The following is a 20836-nucleotide window of genomic DNA, read 5'->3' on the forward strand; positions in this document are numbered from 1 at the left end:
CCAGCTGGCCTGGAACTCACTGTGTAGACCAGGCTGGCCTTGAACTCACAGAGATCCACTGCCTGCCTCTGCCTCCCAAGTGCTGGGATGGGATTAAAGGTGTGCGCCACCACACCTGGTGGGCTATTTCTTTTTTACAGGTGGAGAAACACTGATTATTTCCCAGAAGCTGTACCTCCAAATGCTATTAATGTGACTTTCACAGGATTAGGTACAAAACATGTGAACCTGGATGGGGAACATTCAAACTGTAGTACCAGGTTAGAAAGAGTTGGTTGGAACTGTATCTGGGAACAAACAATCATTTAAGAACTGTGTGTATTAGAACTCATGACATGGCTCAGAACACACCACATAAAGGTGGAAGGAGAGAACTGGCACCTGTGTGCCATGACAGGTGTGCCCCCACCATCACACACACACACACACACACACACAATAATAATAATGATAAATACAAATTTTAAAAAGGGCTGGCAGCCAGGCATGGCTGTGTACACCTTTAATCCTAGCACTCAGGAGGCAGAGGCAGGTGAATATCTGTGAGATGGAGGCCAGCATAGTCTACATAACAAGTTCCAGGCCATCTGGGACTACAGGGAGACCCTGTCTTAAAAAACAAAAAAACAACAAAAAGAAAGGGGCTGGACAGATGGCTCAATGGTTAAGAGCATTTGCTCTTCTTAATGGAGGACCCAAGTTCGCACCACACCTGGTGGGCTATTTCTTTTTTACAGGTGGAGAAACACTGATTATTTCCCAGAAGCTGTACCTCCAAATGCTATTAATGTGACTTTCACAGGATTAGGTACAAAACATGTGAACCTGGATGGGGAACATTCAAACTGTAGTACCAGGTTAGAAAGAGTTGGTTGGAACTGTATCTGGGAACAAACAATCATTTAAGAACTGTGTGTATTAGAACTCATGACATGGCTCAGAACACACCACATAAAGGTGGAAGGAGAGAACTGGCACCTGTGTGCCATGACAGGTGTGCCCCCACCATCACACACACACACACACACACACACACAATAATAATAATGATAAATACAAATTTTAAAAAGGGCTGGCAGCCAGGCATGGCTGTTCACACCTTTAATCCTAGCACTCAGGAGGCAGAGGCAGGTGAATATCTGTGAGATGGAGGCCAGCATAGTCTACATAACAAGTTCCAGGCCATCTGGGACTACAGGGAGACCCTGTCTTAAAAAACAAAAAAACAACAAAAAGAAAGGGGCTGGACAGATGGCTCAATGGTTAAGAGCATTTGCTCTTCTTAATGGAGGACCCAAGTTCGGTTCCTAGTATCCACGTGGTTGCTCACAACTGTCTGTGTTGCCAGTTCTGGTGGCTTCTGTAGGCACTGTATGCAGGTGGTGCATATACATCTGGGCAGGTATTCACACACATGAAATAAAATGAATAATTTCTTTAAAAATAAATTATGTATATACCTCTTAAAGGTCCTTAAGTTTTGTTTGTGGCAACATCTCTGTCTCCCAGTGTAGCCCAGACTAGCCTCTCACTTGAGACCCTCCTACCTCAACTTTCTAAATGTTGGGATTACAGATGAACCATCATGTTCTGTTTAGGTTGTTTTAACAGTGACTATTTTCTGTTTACAAATGCAGTTCACATACACCATGGAAAAAGTCAGTCAAAATAGGAAAGAATGACATAAGAAAGGCCTCTGGCAATTGCACCCCAGTTCTCCCTGGACTCATTCCCAATGACAGCAGCTCTGGAAGAACTTTGTCAGTGAAGGGTTAGAGCAAGGGCTAATGGTTTGGATTTGTGTTTCAGAGAAGCCCAGGTACAGGGTGGAGGGTAAGATTAGAAGCCTGGGAATGGTCTCAAAGGCTCCTCCAGCTGTCCAAGAAGGGATCAGGGCTCGGGCCTGTGTGGCAGGGAGGGTTCGGGAAAAGAGATGAGGACGAGAGAGCCATTTAGGCGAGATTCTCCAGGCCTCCTCTGATTCTGCTAATGAAGGGAAAGGAAATGGAGTTCACAGTCCCACACTCAGAGAATTCCCTGGGGAGGCTGGAGATTATGGAAGAGGAGACACTCGGTGACAGTGCAGCTGATGAAACCTCAAAACACACCACAGCCCTGATAGAGCTCTGGCCGCAGAGAGGCCAGGCCACACCCCAAGAAGGAACTGGGTGTGACCCCAAGTCTAAAGTCAGACACTCCAGACGGGAGGCTGCCTCAGGCAGTGACTACAGGACAGCAATCTCTGACTCACCTCTCTGGAGACTTGTAACTGGTACTGATTTACCTTTGAGGGTGTTTGTGAGATGACTCTACCCTAGCTATAGGGAAGTGCCTATCGCTAGAAAATATAGCATGAAAGCCAGGCATGGTGGGGAACACTTAACATCTTAACACCCAGGAGGTGGAGGCAGGAAGATCACCAGTTCAAGGCTAGATTGGGCTACATAGTGGGATTCCTGCTCCCCTCAAAACAAAAGAAATACACAATGGACCACAAATGCAGGCCGTTCGGGTAGTTCAAAAATTTCTATTAGGCATTTTATTTATTTATTATTATTTATTTAATTAGTGTGTGTGTGTGTGTGTGTGTGTGTGTGTGTATCTAAGTCAGGAAAACTTGTGGGAGTTGGTTCTCTCCTTCCACTATGTGGATCACAGGAGATGGAACTCAAGTCATCAGGCTTTGGCAGCAGGTGTCTTACCCACAGAGCCATCTCACCAACATTGGTATTTTGCCATATTTTTAAAAGTAATAATAAACAAGAATTTAACTTAGATATGTAATTCATTTAACCCAGTTTATCCCAAATCTTACCATTTCAACATGTCATCAATATAAAGATATTAATGAGGTGGTTTTCACTTCTAAGTTTGCAGTAGCTACATTTCAGCAAGTGGCTAGTGGGCTGGTCTCGCAAGGTCCAGGCTGGGAGCCTTCCCTGCTGGGGGTGATCTGCTGTGTCCTAGTGCCCTGTACATAATGAGGGGCCAGTGAGAGACATGCGAGCTTGGATAATCATTCCCCGAGTGTCATGGGGCTGCTGTGAAGAGTAAATAAAAACTTGCATGCTAGGCACCCAGCTCAGTGACCCGCACTTAGTAGTAGTGCATTGTGACTGCTGCTGTTACTGTAAACCCTCAAAGGCAACTGAAGGACAGTCACTTCGTTCTAACCCGCACGGTCCCTTTGAGGTACTTCTCTCAGATTATACAATGCAAGTCTGGATTCTAGAGCTGGCAGGTGCCGTGGGGTCAGGTTCTGGGGCAACAAAAGAGCGTGTGAACCTCTTCATACTCGCCCTTGTTTTTTGCCTCTTGACAGCTCGAGGCCCCGCCCTGCCCCGCCCTGGGGGCTCAGGTCCAAACTACAACTCCCGTGATGCAATGGGAAGACAGAGCACGTCATCGGCATGAGACAGCCCGAACGGTTAGCCCGCGCGTGGAGGCGCTTTTTGAAGCGCAGAGTCTCGGGACCCCGAGGCGAAAGGAGTAGCAGGGTTGAGCTGACTGAGCTCAGAGGTCACCGGGTCATCCGGGGTGCGGCGGCGAGTGACCAGCGCGTCCTCCTCCCCTCCCGCCTCTCCCGGCGTGGCGCTCGCTAGTGACGTTGTGGGTATGATGGCCGCCGCGAGGCCGGGAAGGTGAAGGTGAGAGGGCGAGCGTACAGGGGTGGTGGAACCGGCAGTCTCCCCGCCAGGAGAGTCCTGAGCAGCCCGGCCTGGGTCGCCGGGCCGCTGGGGCCCTCGGGGCTCGGGTCACACAGACATTTTCCCGCTCCGGCTTCGCCGCCAGGCCCTCCGCGGCCCTGAGGAGGGGGCGGGCCGCTGGACCCTGGGCCTGGGAGGTGGGCTCCCCGAAGCCCCGGTCGCCCTGGCCCCTTTTCCGGCTTCCATCCAGTACTGCTCTGTTTTCTTCTGCCAGCGCTGTCTCCTGACTGATGGTGTCCCGGTTCAGCCCTCCCCGACAGATGGCATCCCGGTTCAGCCTTCCCCCGCTTAGGGGCTGATTGCAGTGGTCTTTTTTACTTGTATGACTTATGATCGCGGGTAGGGACTAAACCTGTCCGCCCTTAGTCTAGCGCCAGGCATAGAGAAGGCCGCAGAAAATGCCTAAAAAGATAAGTTTCTAGGGTGCAGAGAGGCAAAGCCACCGGGCCCCCTCTCTTCCTCCTAAGATAAAAGGACTCTTGCTTGTCCCGTTCTTGTCCCCAAAGATGAGAAGGCAGCCTCATGTTACAAAACAACAGTGAGCCTTGGAGTCACAGCCAGTATGGGCCACTTGACCCACAGTTTATAGATCTTACTAGTATTCCATTCCCCATAGACTTGAGAATGGAGGGAGACATTTCACAGCAGCCTGGACACCTTGGCTGTCAATCAGGTCCATCTTCTTCACCCTGGTCCTCAAGCCCAGGCTTTTTCCTGGTTCAGCTCCCTGCTCTCCCCTCCCGCCTCTGGCTGTGCCTTTGCAGGGACCTCACTGGTCCCCTGAATTAACACATGGCAGAGCATGTACCTGTGCTTTGTGTTTTCCCCAGCCTACTTCCTCACATGCTCCCTCAATGAGTAAGCTTCCCTCAGGGATGAGTTAGTTTGGCTTTAACGCCTGATTAGACATGTTTAGCACATCAGGTGTTTCTGTCTTCCTTGTCGCCTGTTGACCTCACCCTTTTCCTTTCCAAACGTTGGGACAGGTGAAGTCAGCACCAACCAGGACCTGAAACAGCACAGAAGAGGAGACCTCAGCTTCTTTTCATCCTTTTGACTCCAGCCAAGTCCATGATGCCCACCCTGTGAAGGTCTCTTAGCATCTAAAAAGTAAGTGAAAGCTGTGACTTTGACACCCTGGATCTGGGTTGAGAGGAAAGTGTGTTCTGCTGGCCATCAGGTGGCAAGTCTCTTGAATGAGATCCTCACATATAGATTTGTGGCTTACAACCTGTGTTGGAAAAAAATACCGTATTTCCTTTCAGCTTCTGTGGAGTTCCCTGTTTGACAGTTCAGGAAGTGGCCAGGATCCCTCTCCTGGGCTCCCTGAAGAATTGGTCTCTTTCCCCTGGTCGTTCATCTCTGTGCTGGCTCTTCTCTCTGCCTGGCACAGGTTGGCTCCTTATCATGACTCCCCTAAGAGTCTGCTCTGTATACTCTTTTTGTTTCAATTTCTCAGCTTCTTCTCTGATCCCGTTGTGCCAGCAGACGATCTGTGGATCCGTTTTATTTTCCCTGCTAGGAGTTGCTGTTCATAAAACTGGGTAAGGAAGTGGTATGATTCAGGGATCACACCTCTGAGCCAAACATCTTGCGCTGAATTTTGCTGCTGATGTGAAAATAGCTAACACTCCTTCACTAATAGCCTGGTTCAAGGCAAGGCTTCTCATCACCTTCAAGTGCTAATCCCAGTTTCCATTCAGAGTTGGGTTTGTTTCTGGTCTTAGATTACTATGCTAGTATTGTGCCCCTGGAACTTGGGGAAGGAGACGATGGCCAGGATGAGTGAGCTTTTCCCCTCCTTAGAATTTTAAAGCCTGTTACACAGACTGTTTCTTTTTTCTTCCTCCCTCCCCACCCCTTCCTCCGTCCCTCCCTCTGTCCATCTCTTTCTCCCTCCCTTTCAGGACAGGCAGGGTCACATGTAACCGAGGTTGGCCTTGAACACACTATGTAACTGGGGATGACCTTAAACTTTTTAAAAAATTTTTATTTATTTGTTTTGTGTGTGTGTGTGTCACAGTGCACATGTGGAGGTCAGAGGATAAGTTATGGAAGTGGGAACCCTTCCGCCATATGGGTTCAGAGGATTGAACTCAGATTGTTAGGGATGGCACCAAGCACCTTTACCTGCTAAGCCATCTCACAGACCCAGCCTTGAACTTTTGATTCTCCTGCCTCCACAAGTGCTGGAAATACAGGTGTGCGCCACCACGTTCAGTTCAGAAGTGTTTCCACTGAATAAGTTTGCTTGATGCTGATCAGTTGTACTGTGTCTGTGTCTGGCTTCCTTCCCAGGCCTCTGCTGTGCTTATGTACACAGGAATGGTTTTTCAGCATATACTGTTTGCAAATTGATTTTCCTATAGGACCCTTTTTGCATGACTGTTGGGCCTAACTAGAGTTCTTTGGGCCACTTCTTTGGGAAATGCTGCTGTAAATGCTGCAAAGCCCAGATCGCCAGAGCACTTTGAGGCTGTCACAAAAGTGTGGCGTGTGCCCTTTAGTGTGTAACTGATATTGGAACTGGACCCTCTGGCCCAAGTATGCTTAGGAGATAAGGCCCAGCATGCCTGCAACAAGCCCTGTGGTAAAGTGGGGTTTAACAGGGCTTTCTAGAAGAGGAACAGGAACCGAGCTGCCTCCCACCACTCTGGGAGGGTAAAGAGCCAGAAGGCAAAGCCCCAGATAGTATGGACTCTTTTTGGGCTTTTGTGCATGTATTTTGCAACTTTGTTTCTTTCATGCACATATGGATGTCCAGTTTTCTCTTTGAAGGGATTAAACTTCAGAATCTGAAAAGGCCTGTTTATCTCTTTTGATTAGCTGAGCTCCAAATACTTAGCTGAAAACTATTCTTTAGGAAAAAATGAATTTGAGCAATCAAGGACGGAGGGTTAAAGATGGTATCCCTAAGGGGTATTCACTTATACAGCCTGTATCCCTCAGAATTTCAGAGGAGGGAAGTGGAAATGGAAAGGGTGCTGCTCTGTCAAAGACTCTTTCTAGATGCTCAGAAACTAGGTAGGGACACAGTGCAGTTGAAAAACTAAAAATCTGGGGCTGGAGAGATGGCTCCAAGGTGAAGAGCACTGGCTGTTCTTGCAGAGGACCTGGGTTTGGTTCCCAGCAACCACATGGCAGTTAACAACTGTCAGTAAGTCCAGTTCCAGGGGATCTAGTGCCCTCTTCTGGCCCCCATGAGCATTGCACCACACTGGTACACTTTTGTGCAGATGTGTGTGCACTCATGCACATTAAAAACAAGAAACTAAATCTGGTAAGGTTGTGTGACCTCTGTGTGGGGTGTATCACCTGGGTTGTGTCTGGAAGGACAGCAAGAGTATGCAGAATGGATGAAGAAGAGAGGACTCCAGGCAGAGAGCAAGAGTAGATGCAGGCCGTCAGCTTGGGAGTCAGCAGAGCCAGAGCATCAGGCCGCTTGGAGCCATGCGCCCAGGTTTCACCTGTGGTAGGGTGGGCAGCTGCAGGCTGAGTAGTGTGAGATCACAGTGTGGCAACAGCTGACCACCCAGCAGACCCTTAACCTCCAGCCTCTTGACTTTCACTAGTGTGTGTGCCCGAGTCTTGCATTTACTGATCACTAATACTTCTGGCTTGTATCCTTTGAACTCGAAGACAATGACCAGTACTTTGGAAGCTTCTAAAAGCTGCTATCAGTGAACTTGGTTCCTTCGAGCAAGTCACTTGTGGGGCTGGACACTCACTCATCTCCTCCAGCTGACCTGTTTGCTCCATTTCCATGGCAGCAGGTGGGGAAGTGGAGGGTGTGTTGGTGGAGTTGCCCTCCCTGAAGGCTGGATGTTTGTGAGGGAGAGTCTTCTAATCTGGCTGTAGTTTACTGTCGTTTTAAGCCATGTCAAGCTGCCTTTGAGCTACTGCTGAGCACATTGCTTGTGCCGTCATCGTAAGTCATGCGATAGCTTATACCACATCTTATGTCGGACGGGAAGAAACCAAGGTTCTGAGGTGAAATGACTTGCTTGAATTCATGCAGGAAGCCCACAGAAGTGGCTGCACTCTGCCATCAGTGTCAGCCTCTCCCTACCACTCCTGCCTCCTCCTGGTCTCCCCTTCTCTTCTGCTTGCCCCACCCCCTAATTTCAGTGTACATTTCCTTTGTGCTCTGGAGGAACTGTAGAGTTATTTTATTCCCAGTGCCCTTTCCTAAAGCTCTGCTGCCTTTTAAGAAACAAATGTCTTAGCTGGGTGTGGTGTTGGACACCTTTAATCCCAGCACCGGAGAGGCAGAGGCAGGTGGATCTCTGAGATTGAGGCCAGCCTGGTCTACATAGTGATGTCCAGGACAACTGGGGCTACAGGGAGACCCTCTCAAAAACAACAAAAGAAAACAAACACGTCTCCTCAGGGACATGGCAGCACACGTCTGTCAGAATCCCAGCACTTGAGAGATGGAGGCCGGAGGAGGTCAAGGCCACCCTCAGCAACTTTGTCTCAAACAACCACAGCACACACTTGAAAGAAAGCATGTCTTATATATAGTGTGGAGTTACAAAGAGGAGGAAGGTGGAGACAGTAGTTTGGTCACTTCCTTCCATGCCTCCCAAGGAATCTGGAATACTTCAAAAAAACATGTGTTCCCTTGAGCAGCACAGGAGGGTCCCCATCTCTGGATCTCCTTCTGCCCGCCCAGGGAGGCATGTCTGAAAGAACCAGCTTGGCCCTCAGACTCTCGGACTTTTTCTGTCTGTTTTTTCTGTTTCTCAGGATCATGTGCTGTGACTTTTGGCAGCATCTTGGAACATCCTGAGGGTTCTCTTGTGTGCTCACTCCTGTTCAGGTGCTGGTCTCCTGGAGGGTGGATGGAGTGACAGCACACTGACCTCAGCTGGGAGGGCCTTTCCCCTCTAGTGTCCCAGGATCTGGGAGCTGAGTCGCTGTCTCCATGAGTGGATCTCTGAGCAGGACCTGCCAGAGTTCTCAGCCACGCCCAGGAGCCACTTTGTCTAGGATTTTGGAGTCAAGTGTCATAGTTTCTATGAAGCTGTGTGAGATTAAGAACAAACACACAGTGGACTGGCAACAAGCAAGATGCTAACTATAGTTGTCATAAAATATTGTAGCTTTTCCTTTTAGTTTCCAAATTTTCTAGTGTTGTAAGCTACCCTAAGGGAGACCAGCACTCTTGTTGCTGTTGCTATTGTTGTTTGAGAAAGAGTCTCATGTAGCCCAGGCTGGCCTTGAATTCACTATATAGTCAAAGCTGGCCTTGAACACCTGATCTTCCTGCCTCTGCCTCCCAAGTGCTGGGACTGCAGGCATATGCCACAGTCGGGTCAGTACTTTATGCTTGGGTCAGTACTTTTTTTTAAGTTTCAGAAGTAGATCCCTCTTGCTTAAGATCACTCCTCCTTGCCTTTACCCCCTAAGCAAGCAAACAGACCCTGTCAGAAATTAGGGCCATTGTGTTCTTAGACAGCAGAAAGACCAAGGATGGGCGTGGTGCTCACCTTGAGTGCTTCTTTCTTTGACTGTTTGGTGCTTTCTTAGGTGGATAGTGTGTAGGAGGTAAGTTGAATTTCTGTCTGAGCCTCAGAGGAGGGCTCCTGCATGTTACCTCAAGATTCCTCCACATCTCCCTGAGGCTTGAGGCAGTGTTGAACAGTCGAGAAATTACCAGTACCCAAACCCTGAATTCAGGGCTCTGCTATCAGACATTTGTGAGCCCAGAGAGTATGACAGGGAGCCTGGCCCAGGTGTTCTGAGAACTCCCTTTTTACTCAAGAAGCAGTTCTAAGCTGGCTGCCCTTGAGTGAGCCCTGGCGGGCCCCATATTCCTTATGGTCCCAGTTTCCCTCCCACCCCTGCGCCCCAGCAGAATGCCCAAAGGTGGACACTTCTGTCTCATGTGGTCTTCCCTTGCAGCGCAATGTCCCTGCTCTTCTCTCGATGCAACTCTATTGTCTCCATCAAGAAAGACAAGCGACACATGGCTGAGGTGAATGCTTCCCCACTCAAGCACTTCGTCACTGCCAAGAAGAAGATCAATGGCATCTTTGAGCAGCTGGGGGCCTACATCCAGGAGAGTGCCAGCTTCCTTGAGGGTGAGCTGGGCCCCTGCTCAGCCAGGCCCTGTCAGAAATTTGAGTTTGGGGATTTGGGGGTTCGAAAGTACAGTTCTCCTTTGGGGGAACTCATGGACAGGCAGGTCTTTGCCCTCAGCAGTGCACTGCTTGGATCCCCGTGGACTTGAGTTCCAGGAAGATTAGGCAAACCATGAGTCAGGAATTAACTTGGGAATTCCTCATTTTGTTGGCGCAGGGGGTAGGTGATTCTTACCCCTGTCAAAATGGCAAGCAGGGAGGGAGATGTGGCTCAGTTGGCAGCATGCTTGCCAGCCATGAACAAACCAATAGGTTCCATCCCCAGCACCAGATAAAGCCAGGTGTGGTGGTCACACCTACAATCCCAGCACTTGGGAAGTGGAAGCAGGAGGAACAGGAGTTTAAGGTCTGAGCTTCATAATGAGTTTGAGGCTACATGAGACCCTATCTCCAAAACACACACACACACACACACGACAAGTAGAGTAAGATTTGAGAGTTTTCTGAAACCTTGGGCGTGACTGGGCTAGCTTACTGAGGTGTCTCTAATGCCACAACCTATGTGTCTTATTTGGCCCAGTTCTGGCTGCCATAGCACCAGTTAGGTGTTGATTATTCCAGACCTGGTGCCCTATCGGGTATTTTTAGATGGCAATAGGAATACAAGTAGGAGATCCACACCACTGTGCCTTTTTTCCTAGTTACTAATTTGAGCCTAGCCTCTGTCAGCTGAGGAAGATTGCTTCCCAGTGCCCCACTCCGCCTGGAGCTCCAGCCACCTGCTGTCTCAGGCTCCCTCGGGTTCCCTTGTCTGTGAAGACCCACGTTCTGGGTCTTCTCTGTCCTTGGTTTCCTCATGTGTGAAAGAGGGGCTCAGGTGAGACCAGGGGCATTCCAATTTGTGTGTAGAACCTGGCAGGTCGAGTGGGGATGCCCCACGGCTTGACCCCTGGCTCAGGTGAACCACTTTTTGTCTAGCCTGCTTTCAAGTAGAGACACTTGGTTTCTCATCATCTCACATGGCCAGGCTAGTATTTAAGGCGCCATTGAAGAAAGAGACCATGTCCAGTCTTGTTAACTTACCTGTGTCCTGCCCTGTGCATGGGGCTTGAGGTAAGAGAAGGTGTCCCCTAAGTATTCGCATATTAGTATATGATTGGAGGTTGGAATGGTGCAGTTCGCTGCCTGTTTATTTCTGTTCTGCCATCCCTATGCTGGACCTAGTATGTAGGGAAGGCTAACCAGGCTGAGCCTTCACAGAGCCCAACCAACCTCTGTGATGCCTTGAGTTACTCAGATGATGATACTGTGGACTGATACGTGTTTTAGGAAGGTGTCATTCATGGTGCTTTTGTGTGTCTTTTTGTAAAAATATGAGGTCCGGCCACGCGTGGTAGTGTATGCCTTCAATCCCGGCACTTGGGAGGCAGAGGCAGGCAGATCTCTGTGAGTTCGAGTCCAGCCTGGTCTACATAGTGAGTTCCAGGCCATTTGGGGCTACAGGGAGACCCTGTCTCAAAAAGACCAAAAAAAAAATGAGGCCCTTGCTTATTGAGCACATGGAAAGGAAAGAGGCCAAGTGATTGGAGCTGTGTTGGGATTGCTCTGGGCAGGGGAGAGGATGCTTCCCACCCAGGCATACGATGAGAGCTAGTCAGCTTGTTGTCCAGTGTAGCCACATGCTTGAGAGTCAGCTTCCTACTAGGGGCATTGCAAAGGCTGTGCCAATGTGCCCATATAAGGGAGGAATGTTGATGGGTCTGTGTGGGGGTGACTGGTGGATGTGGGGGGGCACGTTGGTTTGGTCACTTCCTTTCATGGCACTAACTAGAGGAAAACTCACTGGCTAGTGTCTGACATGCCACTTGTCATACTCTGGATGCTTTGGGGATGTTCTCAGGGCTGGGACTTGCCAGCTTGGTTGCTATAAGAGTGTGCTGCCAACCCAAACCCCCGTCTGCTTCACAGGTTGCAAGAGCACCCAGGTGGAAGGGCGAGGCAGGATGGGGGCAAGATCTCACTCAGCTGATGTCTTCTATAGCAAATTGTTAGCCATCTGCTGTCAGGCATGGAGGAAAAGCTATACTGTGCTCACATTGATTCAAGTGCTAGTCAGTGCTGGTACAGGGCTGGTTCTGCCTTATGAGTTGATAATACAGACAGGTGAGCTAGCCATTTGCATCAGGGACAAGTACAGTGTGCTGCACACGCAGGTGGAGGTGTGGCTGGGGAAGGTTTCAAGGCGCTTGCCAACCACGTGAGACCCAAGGCCAAATGGGAGTGAGCCCCAGCACTCTACAGCAATGTGTCTGTTCTTCAGAGCTTTGGTAACATCGGGGTGGGCAGCACCAAGCAAAGCCAGAGTGAGGAGGCTGGTGAGTTTGGCCAGATGCTGTGGTAGAGAGAGAGGTAGGGACTCAAAAGAGACTAGGCCAGAGAGGGCAGCTAGGCCAGAGCCAGATCAGGAAGTACCTCTTGAAGTGACATGGATTAGGTAAGGCCTGGCTCCAGACCCAGGCTGCCTGGTTCACATTGTGTGTAGAGTATATAGTGAAGGTGAGGTGAGGCCATTAAGAAACCAGAATGGCACCCAGCAGGGAGCTTGGTAAGCATCTGTTAAAAATACACAAGTTGCCTGGCGTGGTGGTGCACACCTTAATCCCAGAACTCAGGAGGCAGACGCAGGTGGATCTCTGTGGGTTTAAGGCCAGCTGGGGCTACAGGGAGACCCTGATTCAATAAAACTAAACAAAATACAGGAGTAAAGAGACAGCATTTAGGTCCTTGCACCAGCTATGGTGCTTAGCACCTTGAATTTATTTAAAGAATTCATCTTTATAAGCCTTGGGAAGCAGATACTCTTGCTGGGGCTACAAGGAGACCCTGTCTCAAAAAAGACAAAAAAATTATATTTTATGTGTGAGTGTTTCACCTACATGTATGTGAGTGTACCAGTGTCATACAGTGCCCACAGAGGCCAGAAGAGGGATGGTTATTAGCTGCCATGTGGGTCCCCTGCAAACCCACGTCCTCTGTAAGAGCAGCCAGTGCTCTTAACTGCTGAGTCATCTCTCCAGCTCCAATACTGCTGTTCTTAAGAGATAAGAACCAGCAGGAAGAAACCCAGGCCGTCCTGCTCCCCATCCCTGATCTTAGCTACCACACCATGGGGCCGTAGAAGGGAGTTTGGAACTTCGGGTTTGGTGGTAGAGCAGGGAGTCATGGAGGTGGTCTCGTGGCTTGGAGAGTGAGACATTGGGGTGAATGAGGCTGGCACTCTGGCCCTGGCAGGCAGTCTTGTGGTTTGGGGAGCCAGGCATCAGGGCAAGTGAGGCTGGCACTCTGACCCTGGCAGACTTGTGATTGAGGAAGTCTTCTGCCCACTGACTGACCCATTTCGTTCCATCTCCCAGACACCTACAGGAATGCAGAGCTGGACCCGGTGACAACTGAAGAGCAGGTTCTGGATGTCAAAGGCTACCTGTCCAAGGTCAGGGGCATCAGCGAGGTGCTGGCCCGGCGGCACATGAAGGTGGCTTTTTTTGGCCGGTGAGTCCTGGGAGCATTCACTGCTTCTGTCTTTCTGGGTGGGATCAGGGAGGGAGGCCCTGTGTGGGTCACAGCCCGTGTGTCCCACAGTGGGAGTAGAAGTGTGCAAGTCCATCATGCTCTTCGTTATGTTTTTAAACGGATCACTACTGCTATTTTTAGTTTTTTATTGCATTTTTAATTATTCTGTATGGTGTGTATGTATGTATGTATCTCTGTGTGTAGGTCAGAACAACTTGCAGGAGTCAGTTCTTGACTTTTATCATGTGAGTCCTAGGGACTCAAACTCAGGTCGTCAAGCTTGGTGGCAAGTGCCTTTAGCTACAGAGTCATCTTGGGGCATTTTATTTTATTTATTTATTTATTTTGGTCTCTATAGCTCCAGCTGGCCTGGAACTTGCTATGTAGAGCAGGCTGGCCTTGAACTCGCAGAGATCTATCTGCCTGTGCCTCCCACCACAACACCCGGCTCTGCAGCATTTATTTTTAAATTGTAAAGCATACTTAAAACGAGTCTTTTGGGGAGAGGTACCTAAGATTGAAACCAGCGTCCACACATCCCTTGAGCGCTCTGTCTCTATTGAGCTGCACCCCGGTCCTCCAGATGACATTAGGAAGTGTGGGGCAGTGGTGCGGTATTCACCTTGCTATGCAGCTGGTCTTACAACTTTTCCTCTCATGAAACTGAGATGGTTCATGGTAACAGCTTCCTACTTCCCTACCCTGACCCTTGGCAAACATTATTCTTTTTTAGAGGAAGGGTCTCACTCCGTAACCCAGGCTGTCTTTAATTCTCTCTCTTTTTTTTTTTTTTGGTCTTTTTGAGACAGGGTCTCCCGGTAGCCCCCAGCTGTCTTGGAACTCACTATGTAGACCAGGCTGGCCTTGAACTCACAGAGATCCGCCTGCCTCTGCCTCCCGAGTGCTGGAATTAAAGGCGTGCACCACCACGCCCAGCATATATTGGGTTTTAGTTGTTTGTTTTTATTTTTTTGAGACAGGGTCTCTCTGTAGCCCCAGCTGGCCTGGAACTTACAATGTAGACCAGGCTGGCCTTAATCTCACAGAGATCTGCCTGCCTCTGCTTCCGAGTGCTGGGATTATAGTTGCATTAGTACGCCTGGCCATGCATTATTTTTCATTTAGTGACTGGCTTTTCTTAGCATAGTACCCTCACAGCTGATAAGTGTAGGCACATTCATCAGAACTTCCTTTTGTGTGTATGGTGTGCATTCATGTATGTATGTGTATTTGTTGCGATGGAGGCTAAAGGTTGACATTGGTTATCTTATTTAAATACTCTCTATTTATTGAGGCAAGGACTTGATGGAGCCAGAGCGCGCCACTTCAGCCTGTCTAGGTAGCCTTGGTTTCCCCAGGGATGCCCTGTCTCTGCCTCCTGAGATCTGGATTACACATGGCTGCCATGACTGTCTGCCTCTTACCAGGGTTCTGGGGATCTGAGCTGCAGTCCTCATGTGTGTGTGGCAAGCACTTTATCCACTGAGCCATCCCTCCAGTCCCCTTCCTTCTTTTTTAGGTTGAATACTACTCCATCGTATGTCTGTACCACACTTTGTTTATTTGCTCATCTCCGTAACATTTGAGTCACGTCCATCTTTTGACTACAGTGAATAATGTCACTGTGTACATGGGCGTATAGATGTTCTTTCTGGTCCCTTTTGTACACAGAAGTGGGATTGTTGGAGAATACCCTAATTCTGTTGTGGCCTGCCACACGGCCCTGCTCTGCTGTTTTCTGCAGCAGCTGCACCATCGTATGCTCCAGCAGCAGTGCCTAGGGGCTCCGTTTCCCCACATCCTTGTTGTGTCTTGTTAGTGGCCATGTTACTGGGTGGGAAGTAACAGCCCACTGTGGGATGGTTGGTTCTTTGCTTATTTTTGTTTTTGTTTTTTGAGATGAACCTTACTCTGCTGCCCATACTGGTCTTCAGCTCCTGGACTCTGGCAATCCTGCCACCCCAGCCTCAGTGCTGGGGCCACCATGTTGAGCCCCCGTTGTGGCTTTGGTGCCCAGTTCTTTATTTGACATAGTCTGATCATCTGTGTGTACTTTTTTGCCTGTCCATTTGGTGTCATTTGCCATTCCAGTGTTGTGAAGCTCTCCCTCTCCCTTTACCTCTAAGAGTTTTATAGTTTGAGCTGATTCTCATTATACTGTGGGGTTTAGTAGTCATTAAAAAAAAATGAAAACCCAAGCCTTTTCATTAAAAAGAATTAAAGTCCTCAGTTGGTAGAGTGCTTGCTTAGCATGCATGAAGCCCTAGGTTTGATCCCCAGCCCTGCATAAAACGAGGTGTTGGTGGCACACACACCTGTAATCTAGCACTCTGGAGGTGCAGGCAGGTAGATAAGGAGTTCAAGGTCATCCTACATAGCATGTTTGAGGCCAACTTGTCTTAAAGAAAATTAAGATCCTATACAGGCGATGAGGTTTCCAGACAAGCTGGGTGCTTGGCACACAGTGGTAGCCTCATATGAGCACTGTGCCTGGAGTCTTGTCCTTGACAACTTGTCACTCGGGCCTCAGGTGTGCCCTCAGCAACTCTGGCCTGCCACTGTTTCATCCTTCCCTGGAAGGTGTGGCCTGGCCCTCACCTGGGTGCTGGTGCCTGCCTGTCCCATTGGATGTAGGGAAGGCCTGTAGCTCTGAGGCAGTGTGTTGCTGGGGTCTGCCATGCAGAAGAGTGAGTGCTTAGCACTGAAACGTGGAGTAGCTGCTGGAAGAATGTGGAAAGGCCTGGCACTGCTGGGCCCGAGAGGTGGGGCTTCTCATGCGAAGAGGAGAATGATGGGAAAAGAGCAGCACGGCAGGCCCAATGTGGGAAACAAGGACATGAGTCATTTCATTGAGGTCATTTGGACAGGAAGAGAGCCATGGGGAGAAGGCCTATGCTTCCAGAAGGTTATACTCTGGGGAAGGCAGTCTCCGTTGATGCCTTCTGAGAGGTGCTGGACCATTCGAGAACAGGTCACACATCTATACCGGGCCCCACAATGCTCCAGCTGCTTGCAGATTGGTCTGAAGTATGAGCCAAGGCACATAACAGGTTCAGGCTGATGGACATTTGCCTTACCAGTGCTGCCTGGGAGCTATCGACATTGCAGAGAGCAAGACTCTACCCCCTAGGCTGGTCACTGCACTGTGAAACCCAGACTAGCCGCTGACTTTGCTGACACAGTTATTTTCTCCTAGGACGAGCAATGGGAAGAGCACTGTCATCAATGCCATGCTCTGGGACAAAGTTCTGCCCTCTGGGATTGGCCACACCACTAATTGCTTCCTGCGGGTGGAGGGCACAGATGGCCATGAGGCCTTCCTCCTCACTGAGGGCTCGGAGGAAAAGAGGAGTGTCAAGGTGGGTACCAGCCAGCCAGCTCTCTACCTTGTGTGCAGGTGGGTGGAGTCTGGGCTTGGACCAGCCAGCACATATATGTCGCATGTCCATGACCTGACCTCCATGTCCACATGCTCATGAACTTTGTGGAAAATGTAAGAGTGTTCAGGAGGTCAGAAAACCGGAGCACCAAGAACAGGGCCCGACTTGCTAAGGGTGAGCAGGTTGACTGACAGAGCGCTGAGTAGGAGGGGAGCACACACTGCACTTGCTGGGGATATCGCCAGGGATGTGCTCTGGGTTCTCACATACCAGTCAGCAGCTGGTGCGCTCTCATTTTTCTCAGAGGCAGCTCTGGAGCCAGGTGTGCATTTTGATTCATAAAGAATTAATCGTTGCAGAACAGATTGGGTTTCAGGATGATATTGAAGAAAGAGGCTTGAACTGAGCATGGGCTAGCATACCTTTAATCACAACACTCGGGAAGCAGATGCAGGCTGGCCTTTATGAGACTGAGGCTACCCTGGTCTACATAGCAAGTTCCAGGCCAGCTAGGGCTACAGGAGACCCTGTCTCAAAAAGAGAGAAGTGGCGGGGAGGCTTAAAGGGGAAGTATACAAAGCTAGTTCTTACTGGTAGTATGTGCAGTGAAAGAAAAGGGGTGTTTAGAGGTAGTTTAATAGTTAAGAGTGCTTTCTGCCCTTTCAGGGGACCCAAGTTTAGTTTCTAGTGCCCATGGTGGGCAACTCTCTACTGCCTGTAATTCCAGTCCCAGAAATACTACGCCCTCTTCTGGCCTCTCTGGCTGTGTGTGCACACTCACACTTGAAAATGCACAAGCATAAATAAGTCTTTTCTAAGAATAGGGTAGCTGCTGAGTCAGCCTTCGTAGGCTACCGTGACAGGTGGTACATCTCTCAGCTGGTGACTTGGCCTGATCTTTCTTTTCTTCCTCTGCCATCAGACTGTGAACCAGCTGGCCCATGCCCTCCATCAGGATGAACAGCTACATGCCGGCAGCTTAGTGAGTGTGATGTGGCCTAACTCCAAGTGCCCACTTCTGAAGGATGACCTCGTGCTGATGGACAGGTGAGAGGGCGGAGGTTCTCCTGGGCAGTCCAACCTGAGGGCATCCAGGTGATCCAGACCTAAGTCCCCTTCATCCTGTGTTTGCTCTGTTTAAATGTTGGCCCCTTTCAGAGAGCTCAACCAAATCCTCCTGCCTCTTGGATTGCCTCCAGGGTCTGATTATCATGCCCATTGGCATCAGTGCCCTGCAGATATCCTAGCAGTGCGCTGTTTGAGAGATAGGAGAGGTGCTGAGAGGTGGGGGAGGGCCTGCACCCCACCTAGTATATCTAAGTTCTGCCAGTCCAGCTGAGTGTGTTAGAGGTGGGAGGGACTGTCTGGGCTGCCCACTAGTTTTTTAAAACAAGGTCCTGGGAGTCTTGACTTGTTATGGTGTGGAACTAGATTTAGGTTCCTTGCCCCCTCAGTTCTTTTCCTTCTAAGACACCAAAATGCAGCACTATGGAGACTAACCTGAAGCAGTTTGGGGCCTGTTTAAGTGTTCTCTTTACTTGTGCCTGAAATGCCCCTAGCAGGCTATGCCTGAACAACCCTCAGGACACTGGCTCTGGGAAGGGTTGTTGGGACTGATGCACATGTTGGCTAGCTTTTGTGGTTGCTGGGGTATTTTATTCCTGTTTTGTGGACATGTGACACCCACAAGAAGTGTGGTACTGTAGCCTTTCCCTGGACTCATAAAATCAGAACTTGAAAGCTGGCTGTGGTATTGCACACTTGTAAATCTATAACTTGGTAGCTGGAGGCAAGTGAATCAGGAGTTCAGATTCATCCTCAGAGGGCTGGAGAGATGGCTCAGCTTGTTGCTCTTTGTAGAGGACCCAGATTCGGTTCCCAGTACCCACATGGCAGCAAACAACTGTCTGTAACCCTAGTTCCGGGGGATCCAACACCCTCTTCCAAGTTCCTTGGGCAGAAGGAACAGATGCACTTACATACATTTAGGCAAAACACTTGTACACATTTTAAAAAATTTAAAAACAAAGACAAATTCATTCTTAGCTACATAGTGAGTTTAAGGTCGGCCTTGGCAACAGGACGCCATTTCAACTTAAAAAAACAGAAGAAGGAGAAGAAGAAATAAAAAAAAAAACCCTGACTTTGATTGTCTATCTTTAAAGTAAAATACAAGACATTATGTTTTCATAAAAGTGACACAGTTGCTAAAAAAATAAACCCTAAAACTAGAAGTCCTTACCTTTCCCAGTGATGGAAGGATAAGAGGTGGACATTAAGGGTCTCTGGGAGGGAAGGCCTGGTTCTCTCCCACCCTACTGTCCCCTCCTTTGCCTGGCTGCTTGGCAAGTCCCAGGGCTGCTCACAAACTGGGGCCCATGCTTGTGCCTGACCATATTGATGTACCCCTGTCACCACCAGCCCTGGGATTGATGTCACCACAGAGCTGGACAGCTGGATTGACAAGTTTTGCCTGGATGCTGACGTGTTTGTGCTGGTGGCTAACTCGGAGTCTACACTGATGCAGACGGTACCTCCTCCTCCACCTTGTCCTTGGATCGGCTGGGCAGGTAACTGGTAGGGCCTTGGGTGGCATGACCCTTCCTCCACCAAGATTCTGCCCCATCTAGGAGAAGCAGTTCTTCCACAAAGTGAGTGAGCGTCTCTCCCGGCCTAACATCTTCATCCTGAACAACCGCTGGGATGCGTCTGCCTCAGAGCCTGAGTACATGGAGGAGGTGGGTGTATGTTTGGCAGTCTGGAGCCTGCACCCTGGTATGAACACCGGCTGTGCTCTCTTCTTCCTGGCAGCTTCCCTGAGTTAAGGTCATTGCCAGAGATTGCCCATGAATGAGTTCCTTGACAGTTTTAATCATCCCCTTCTACCTCCTCTTCTCTTTCCTTTCCTTGATTTCTCCCAGGGTAAACCACATCCCCACCAGATTCCTGCACCTTTGTTTTGTCTGGTTTTCTTTCTGTTTGTTAAAGCGTTTTTGTTGGGGGCCAGTAATAAATTTGTTTCACAAAAAATCAATGCATACATAATAGGCTTTAGGAAGAGATTCAGGAAAGAAGCTTAGAGAGGGGAGAATGGTGGTTCTTAGCACAGCTCCCAACTCTTCAACTCGTGTGAGATAAAAAAGAAGGAGCAGTAGATGACATTGGACTTGTCCAAATGCTGGCTGCTTTGGCCAGTTCCTTAGCCTGTCTGGCAATCCTCTCCTCACCTGAGGGATGCCTCTAATAAATAGATTTGTCAGAGGATGCAATCTGCTCCAAGCACCTGACATGTGACAGGAGGGTCTTAACCTTTTTAGGTTCTACCAGTGCAGCCTAGTATGTTGGAGCTGGGAGGGACCGTCCAGGGTGCTGACTCGGTTTCTAAAACAAGGCACTGGGAGACTTGTCAGTGTAACACTGGGTTTAGGTTCCTTTACCCCCCTCCCCCGCCCCAGTTCCTTTCCTTCTGGGACACCAAAGTACAGGACTGTAAACTGAGGCAGTTTGGGACCTGCTTTGGGTCTTGCTTATGTATCCTTATGTGCCCTGGCAGTGTGTCTCAGGAGCCCAGAGGGCGTTGGCTCTGGGGAAGCTGTAGCTCAAGAGCACAGACAACCTTTCACTGTATGTTTATTCCTTTTGAATGTTGAGCCATGTGGACATGCATGCCTGTCTGTCTGGGCCCAGGTGCGGAGGCAGCACATGGAGCGCTGCACTGGCTTTCTGGTGGATGAGCTGGGTGTGGTGGATCGAGCCCAGGCTGGGGACCGCATCTTCTTTGTGTCTGCCAAGGAGGTACTCAATGCCAGGATCCAGAAAGCCCAGGGCATGCCGGAAGGAGGTAACCATGGGAGCAGGTACCCTCCTTTTTCTGGGTATTGGAGTGAGATGTTGGGTCTCTTGCTGAGTGAGTTGGAAGGAGTGGTTCTGGGGATAGGATGATGAGCAGAGCCTGGAGGGAGAGGCCCTTGTGTCCTGCCTGTGTCAGCAGTGGGAGTGGCTTGGGATGAGGACTACTCTTCATTGCCAGGCTGACTAGATTTAGTATCACCTAGGAGACATTTCCAGGCATGTCTATGAGGGCTTTTTCAGA

General features: G+C 49.5%; 1 protein-coding gene across 5 annotated transcripts in view; it reads left to right on the forward strand.

Moving 5' to 3' along the window:
• The first annotated feature begins 3430 nt into the window (after positions 1–3430).
• The window catches only part of Mfn2 (mitofusin 2), a 29964-nt gene continuing 12558 nt past the window's right edge, over positions 3431–20836 (forward strand). The window contains exons 1-10 of one of the 5 annotated variants that reach the window (XM_008849937.3): positions 3432–3647; positions 4694–4817; positions 5167–5251; positions 9615–9793; positions 13207–13342; positions 16560–16722; positions 17666–17790; positions 19165–19273; positions 19374–19481; positions 20431–20584. In XM_008849937.3, coding sequence (XP_008848159.1) covers positions 9619–9793; positions 13207–13342; positions 16560–16722; positions 17666–17790; positions 19165–19273; positions 19374–19481; positions 20431–20584 — 970 coding nt within the window. In that variant the 5' untranslated portion in view covers positions 3432–3647; positions 4694–4817; positions 5167–5251; positions 9615–9618. Of the gene's footprint in view, positions 3648–3924; positions 4047–4693; positions 4818–5166; positions 5252–9614; positions 9794–13206; positions 13343–16559; positions 16723–17665; positions 17791–19164; positions 19274–19373; positions 19482–20430; positions 20585–20836 lie in introns of those variants that run through there. The other 4 variants (XM_017802400.2, XM_008849935.3, XM_029554483.1 and 1 more) reach the window with 4 other exon arrangements.

Source organism: Nannospalax galili, unplaced genomic scaffold, assembly GCF_000622305.1.
Source record: "Nannospalax galili isolate Female #2095 unplaced genomic scaffold, S.galili_v1.0 scaffold1225, whole genome shotgun sequence".
Lineage (NCBI taxonomy): Eukaryota > Metazoa > Chordata > Mammalia > Rodentia > Spalacidae > Nannospalax > Nannospalax galili.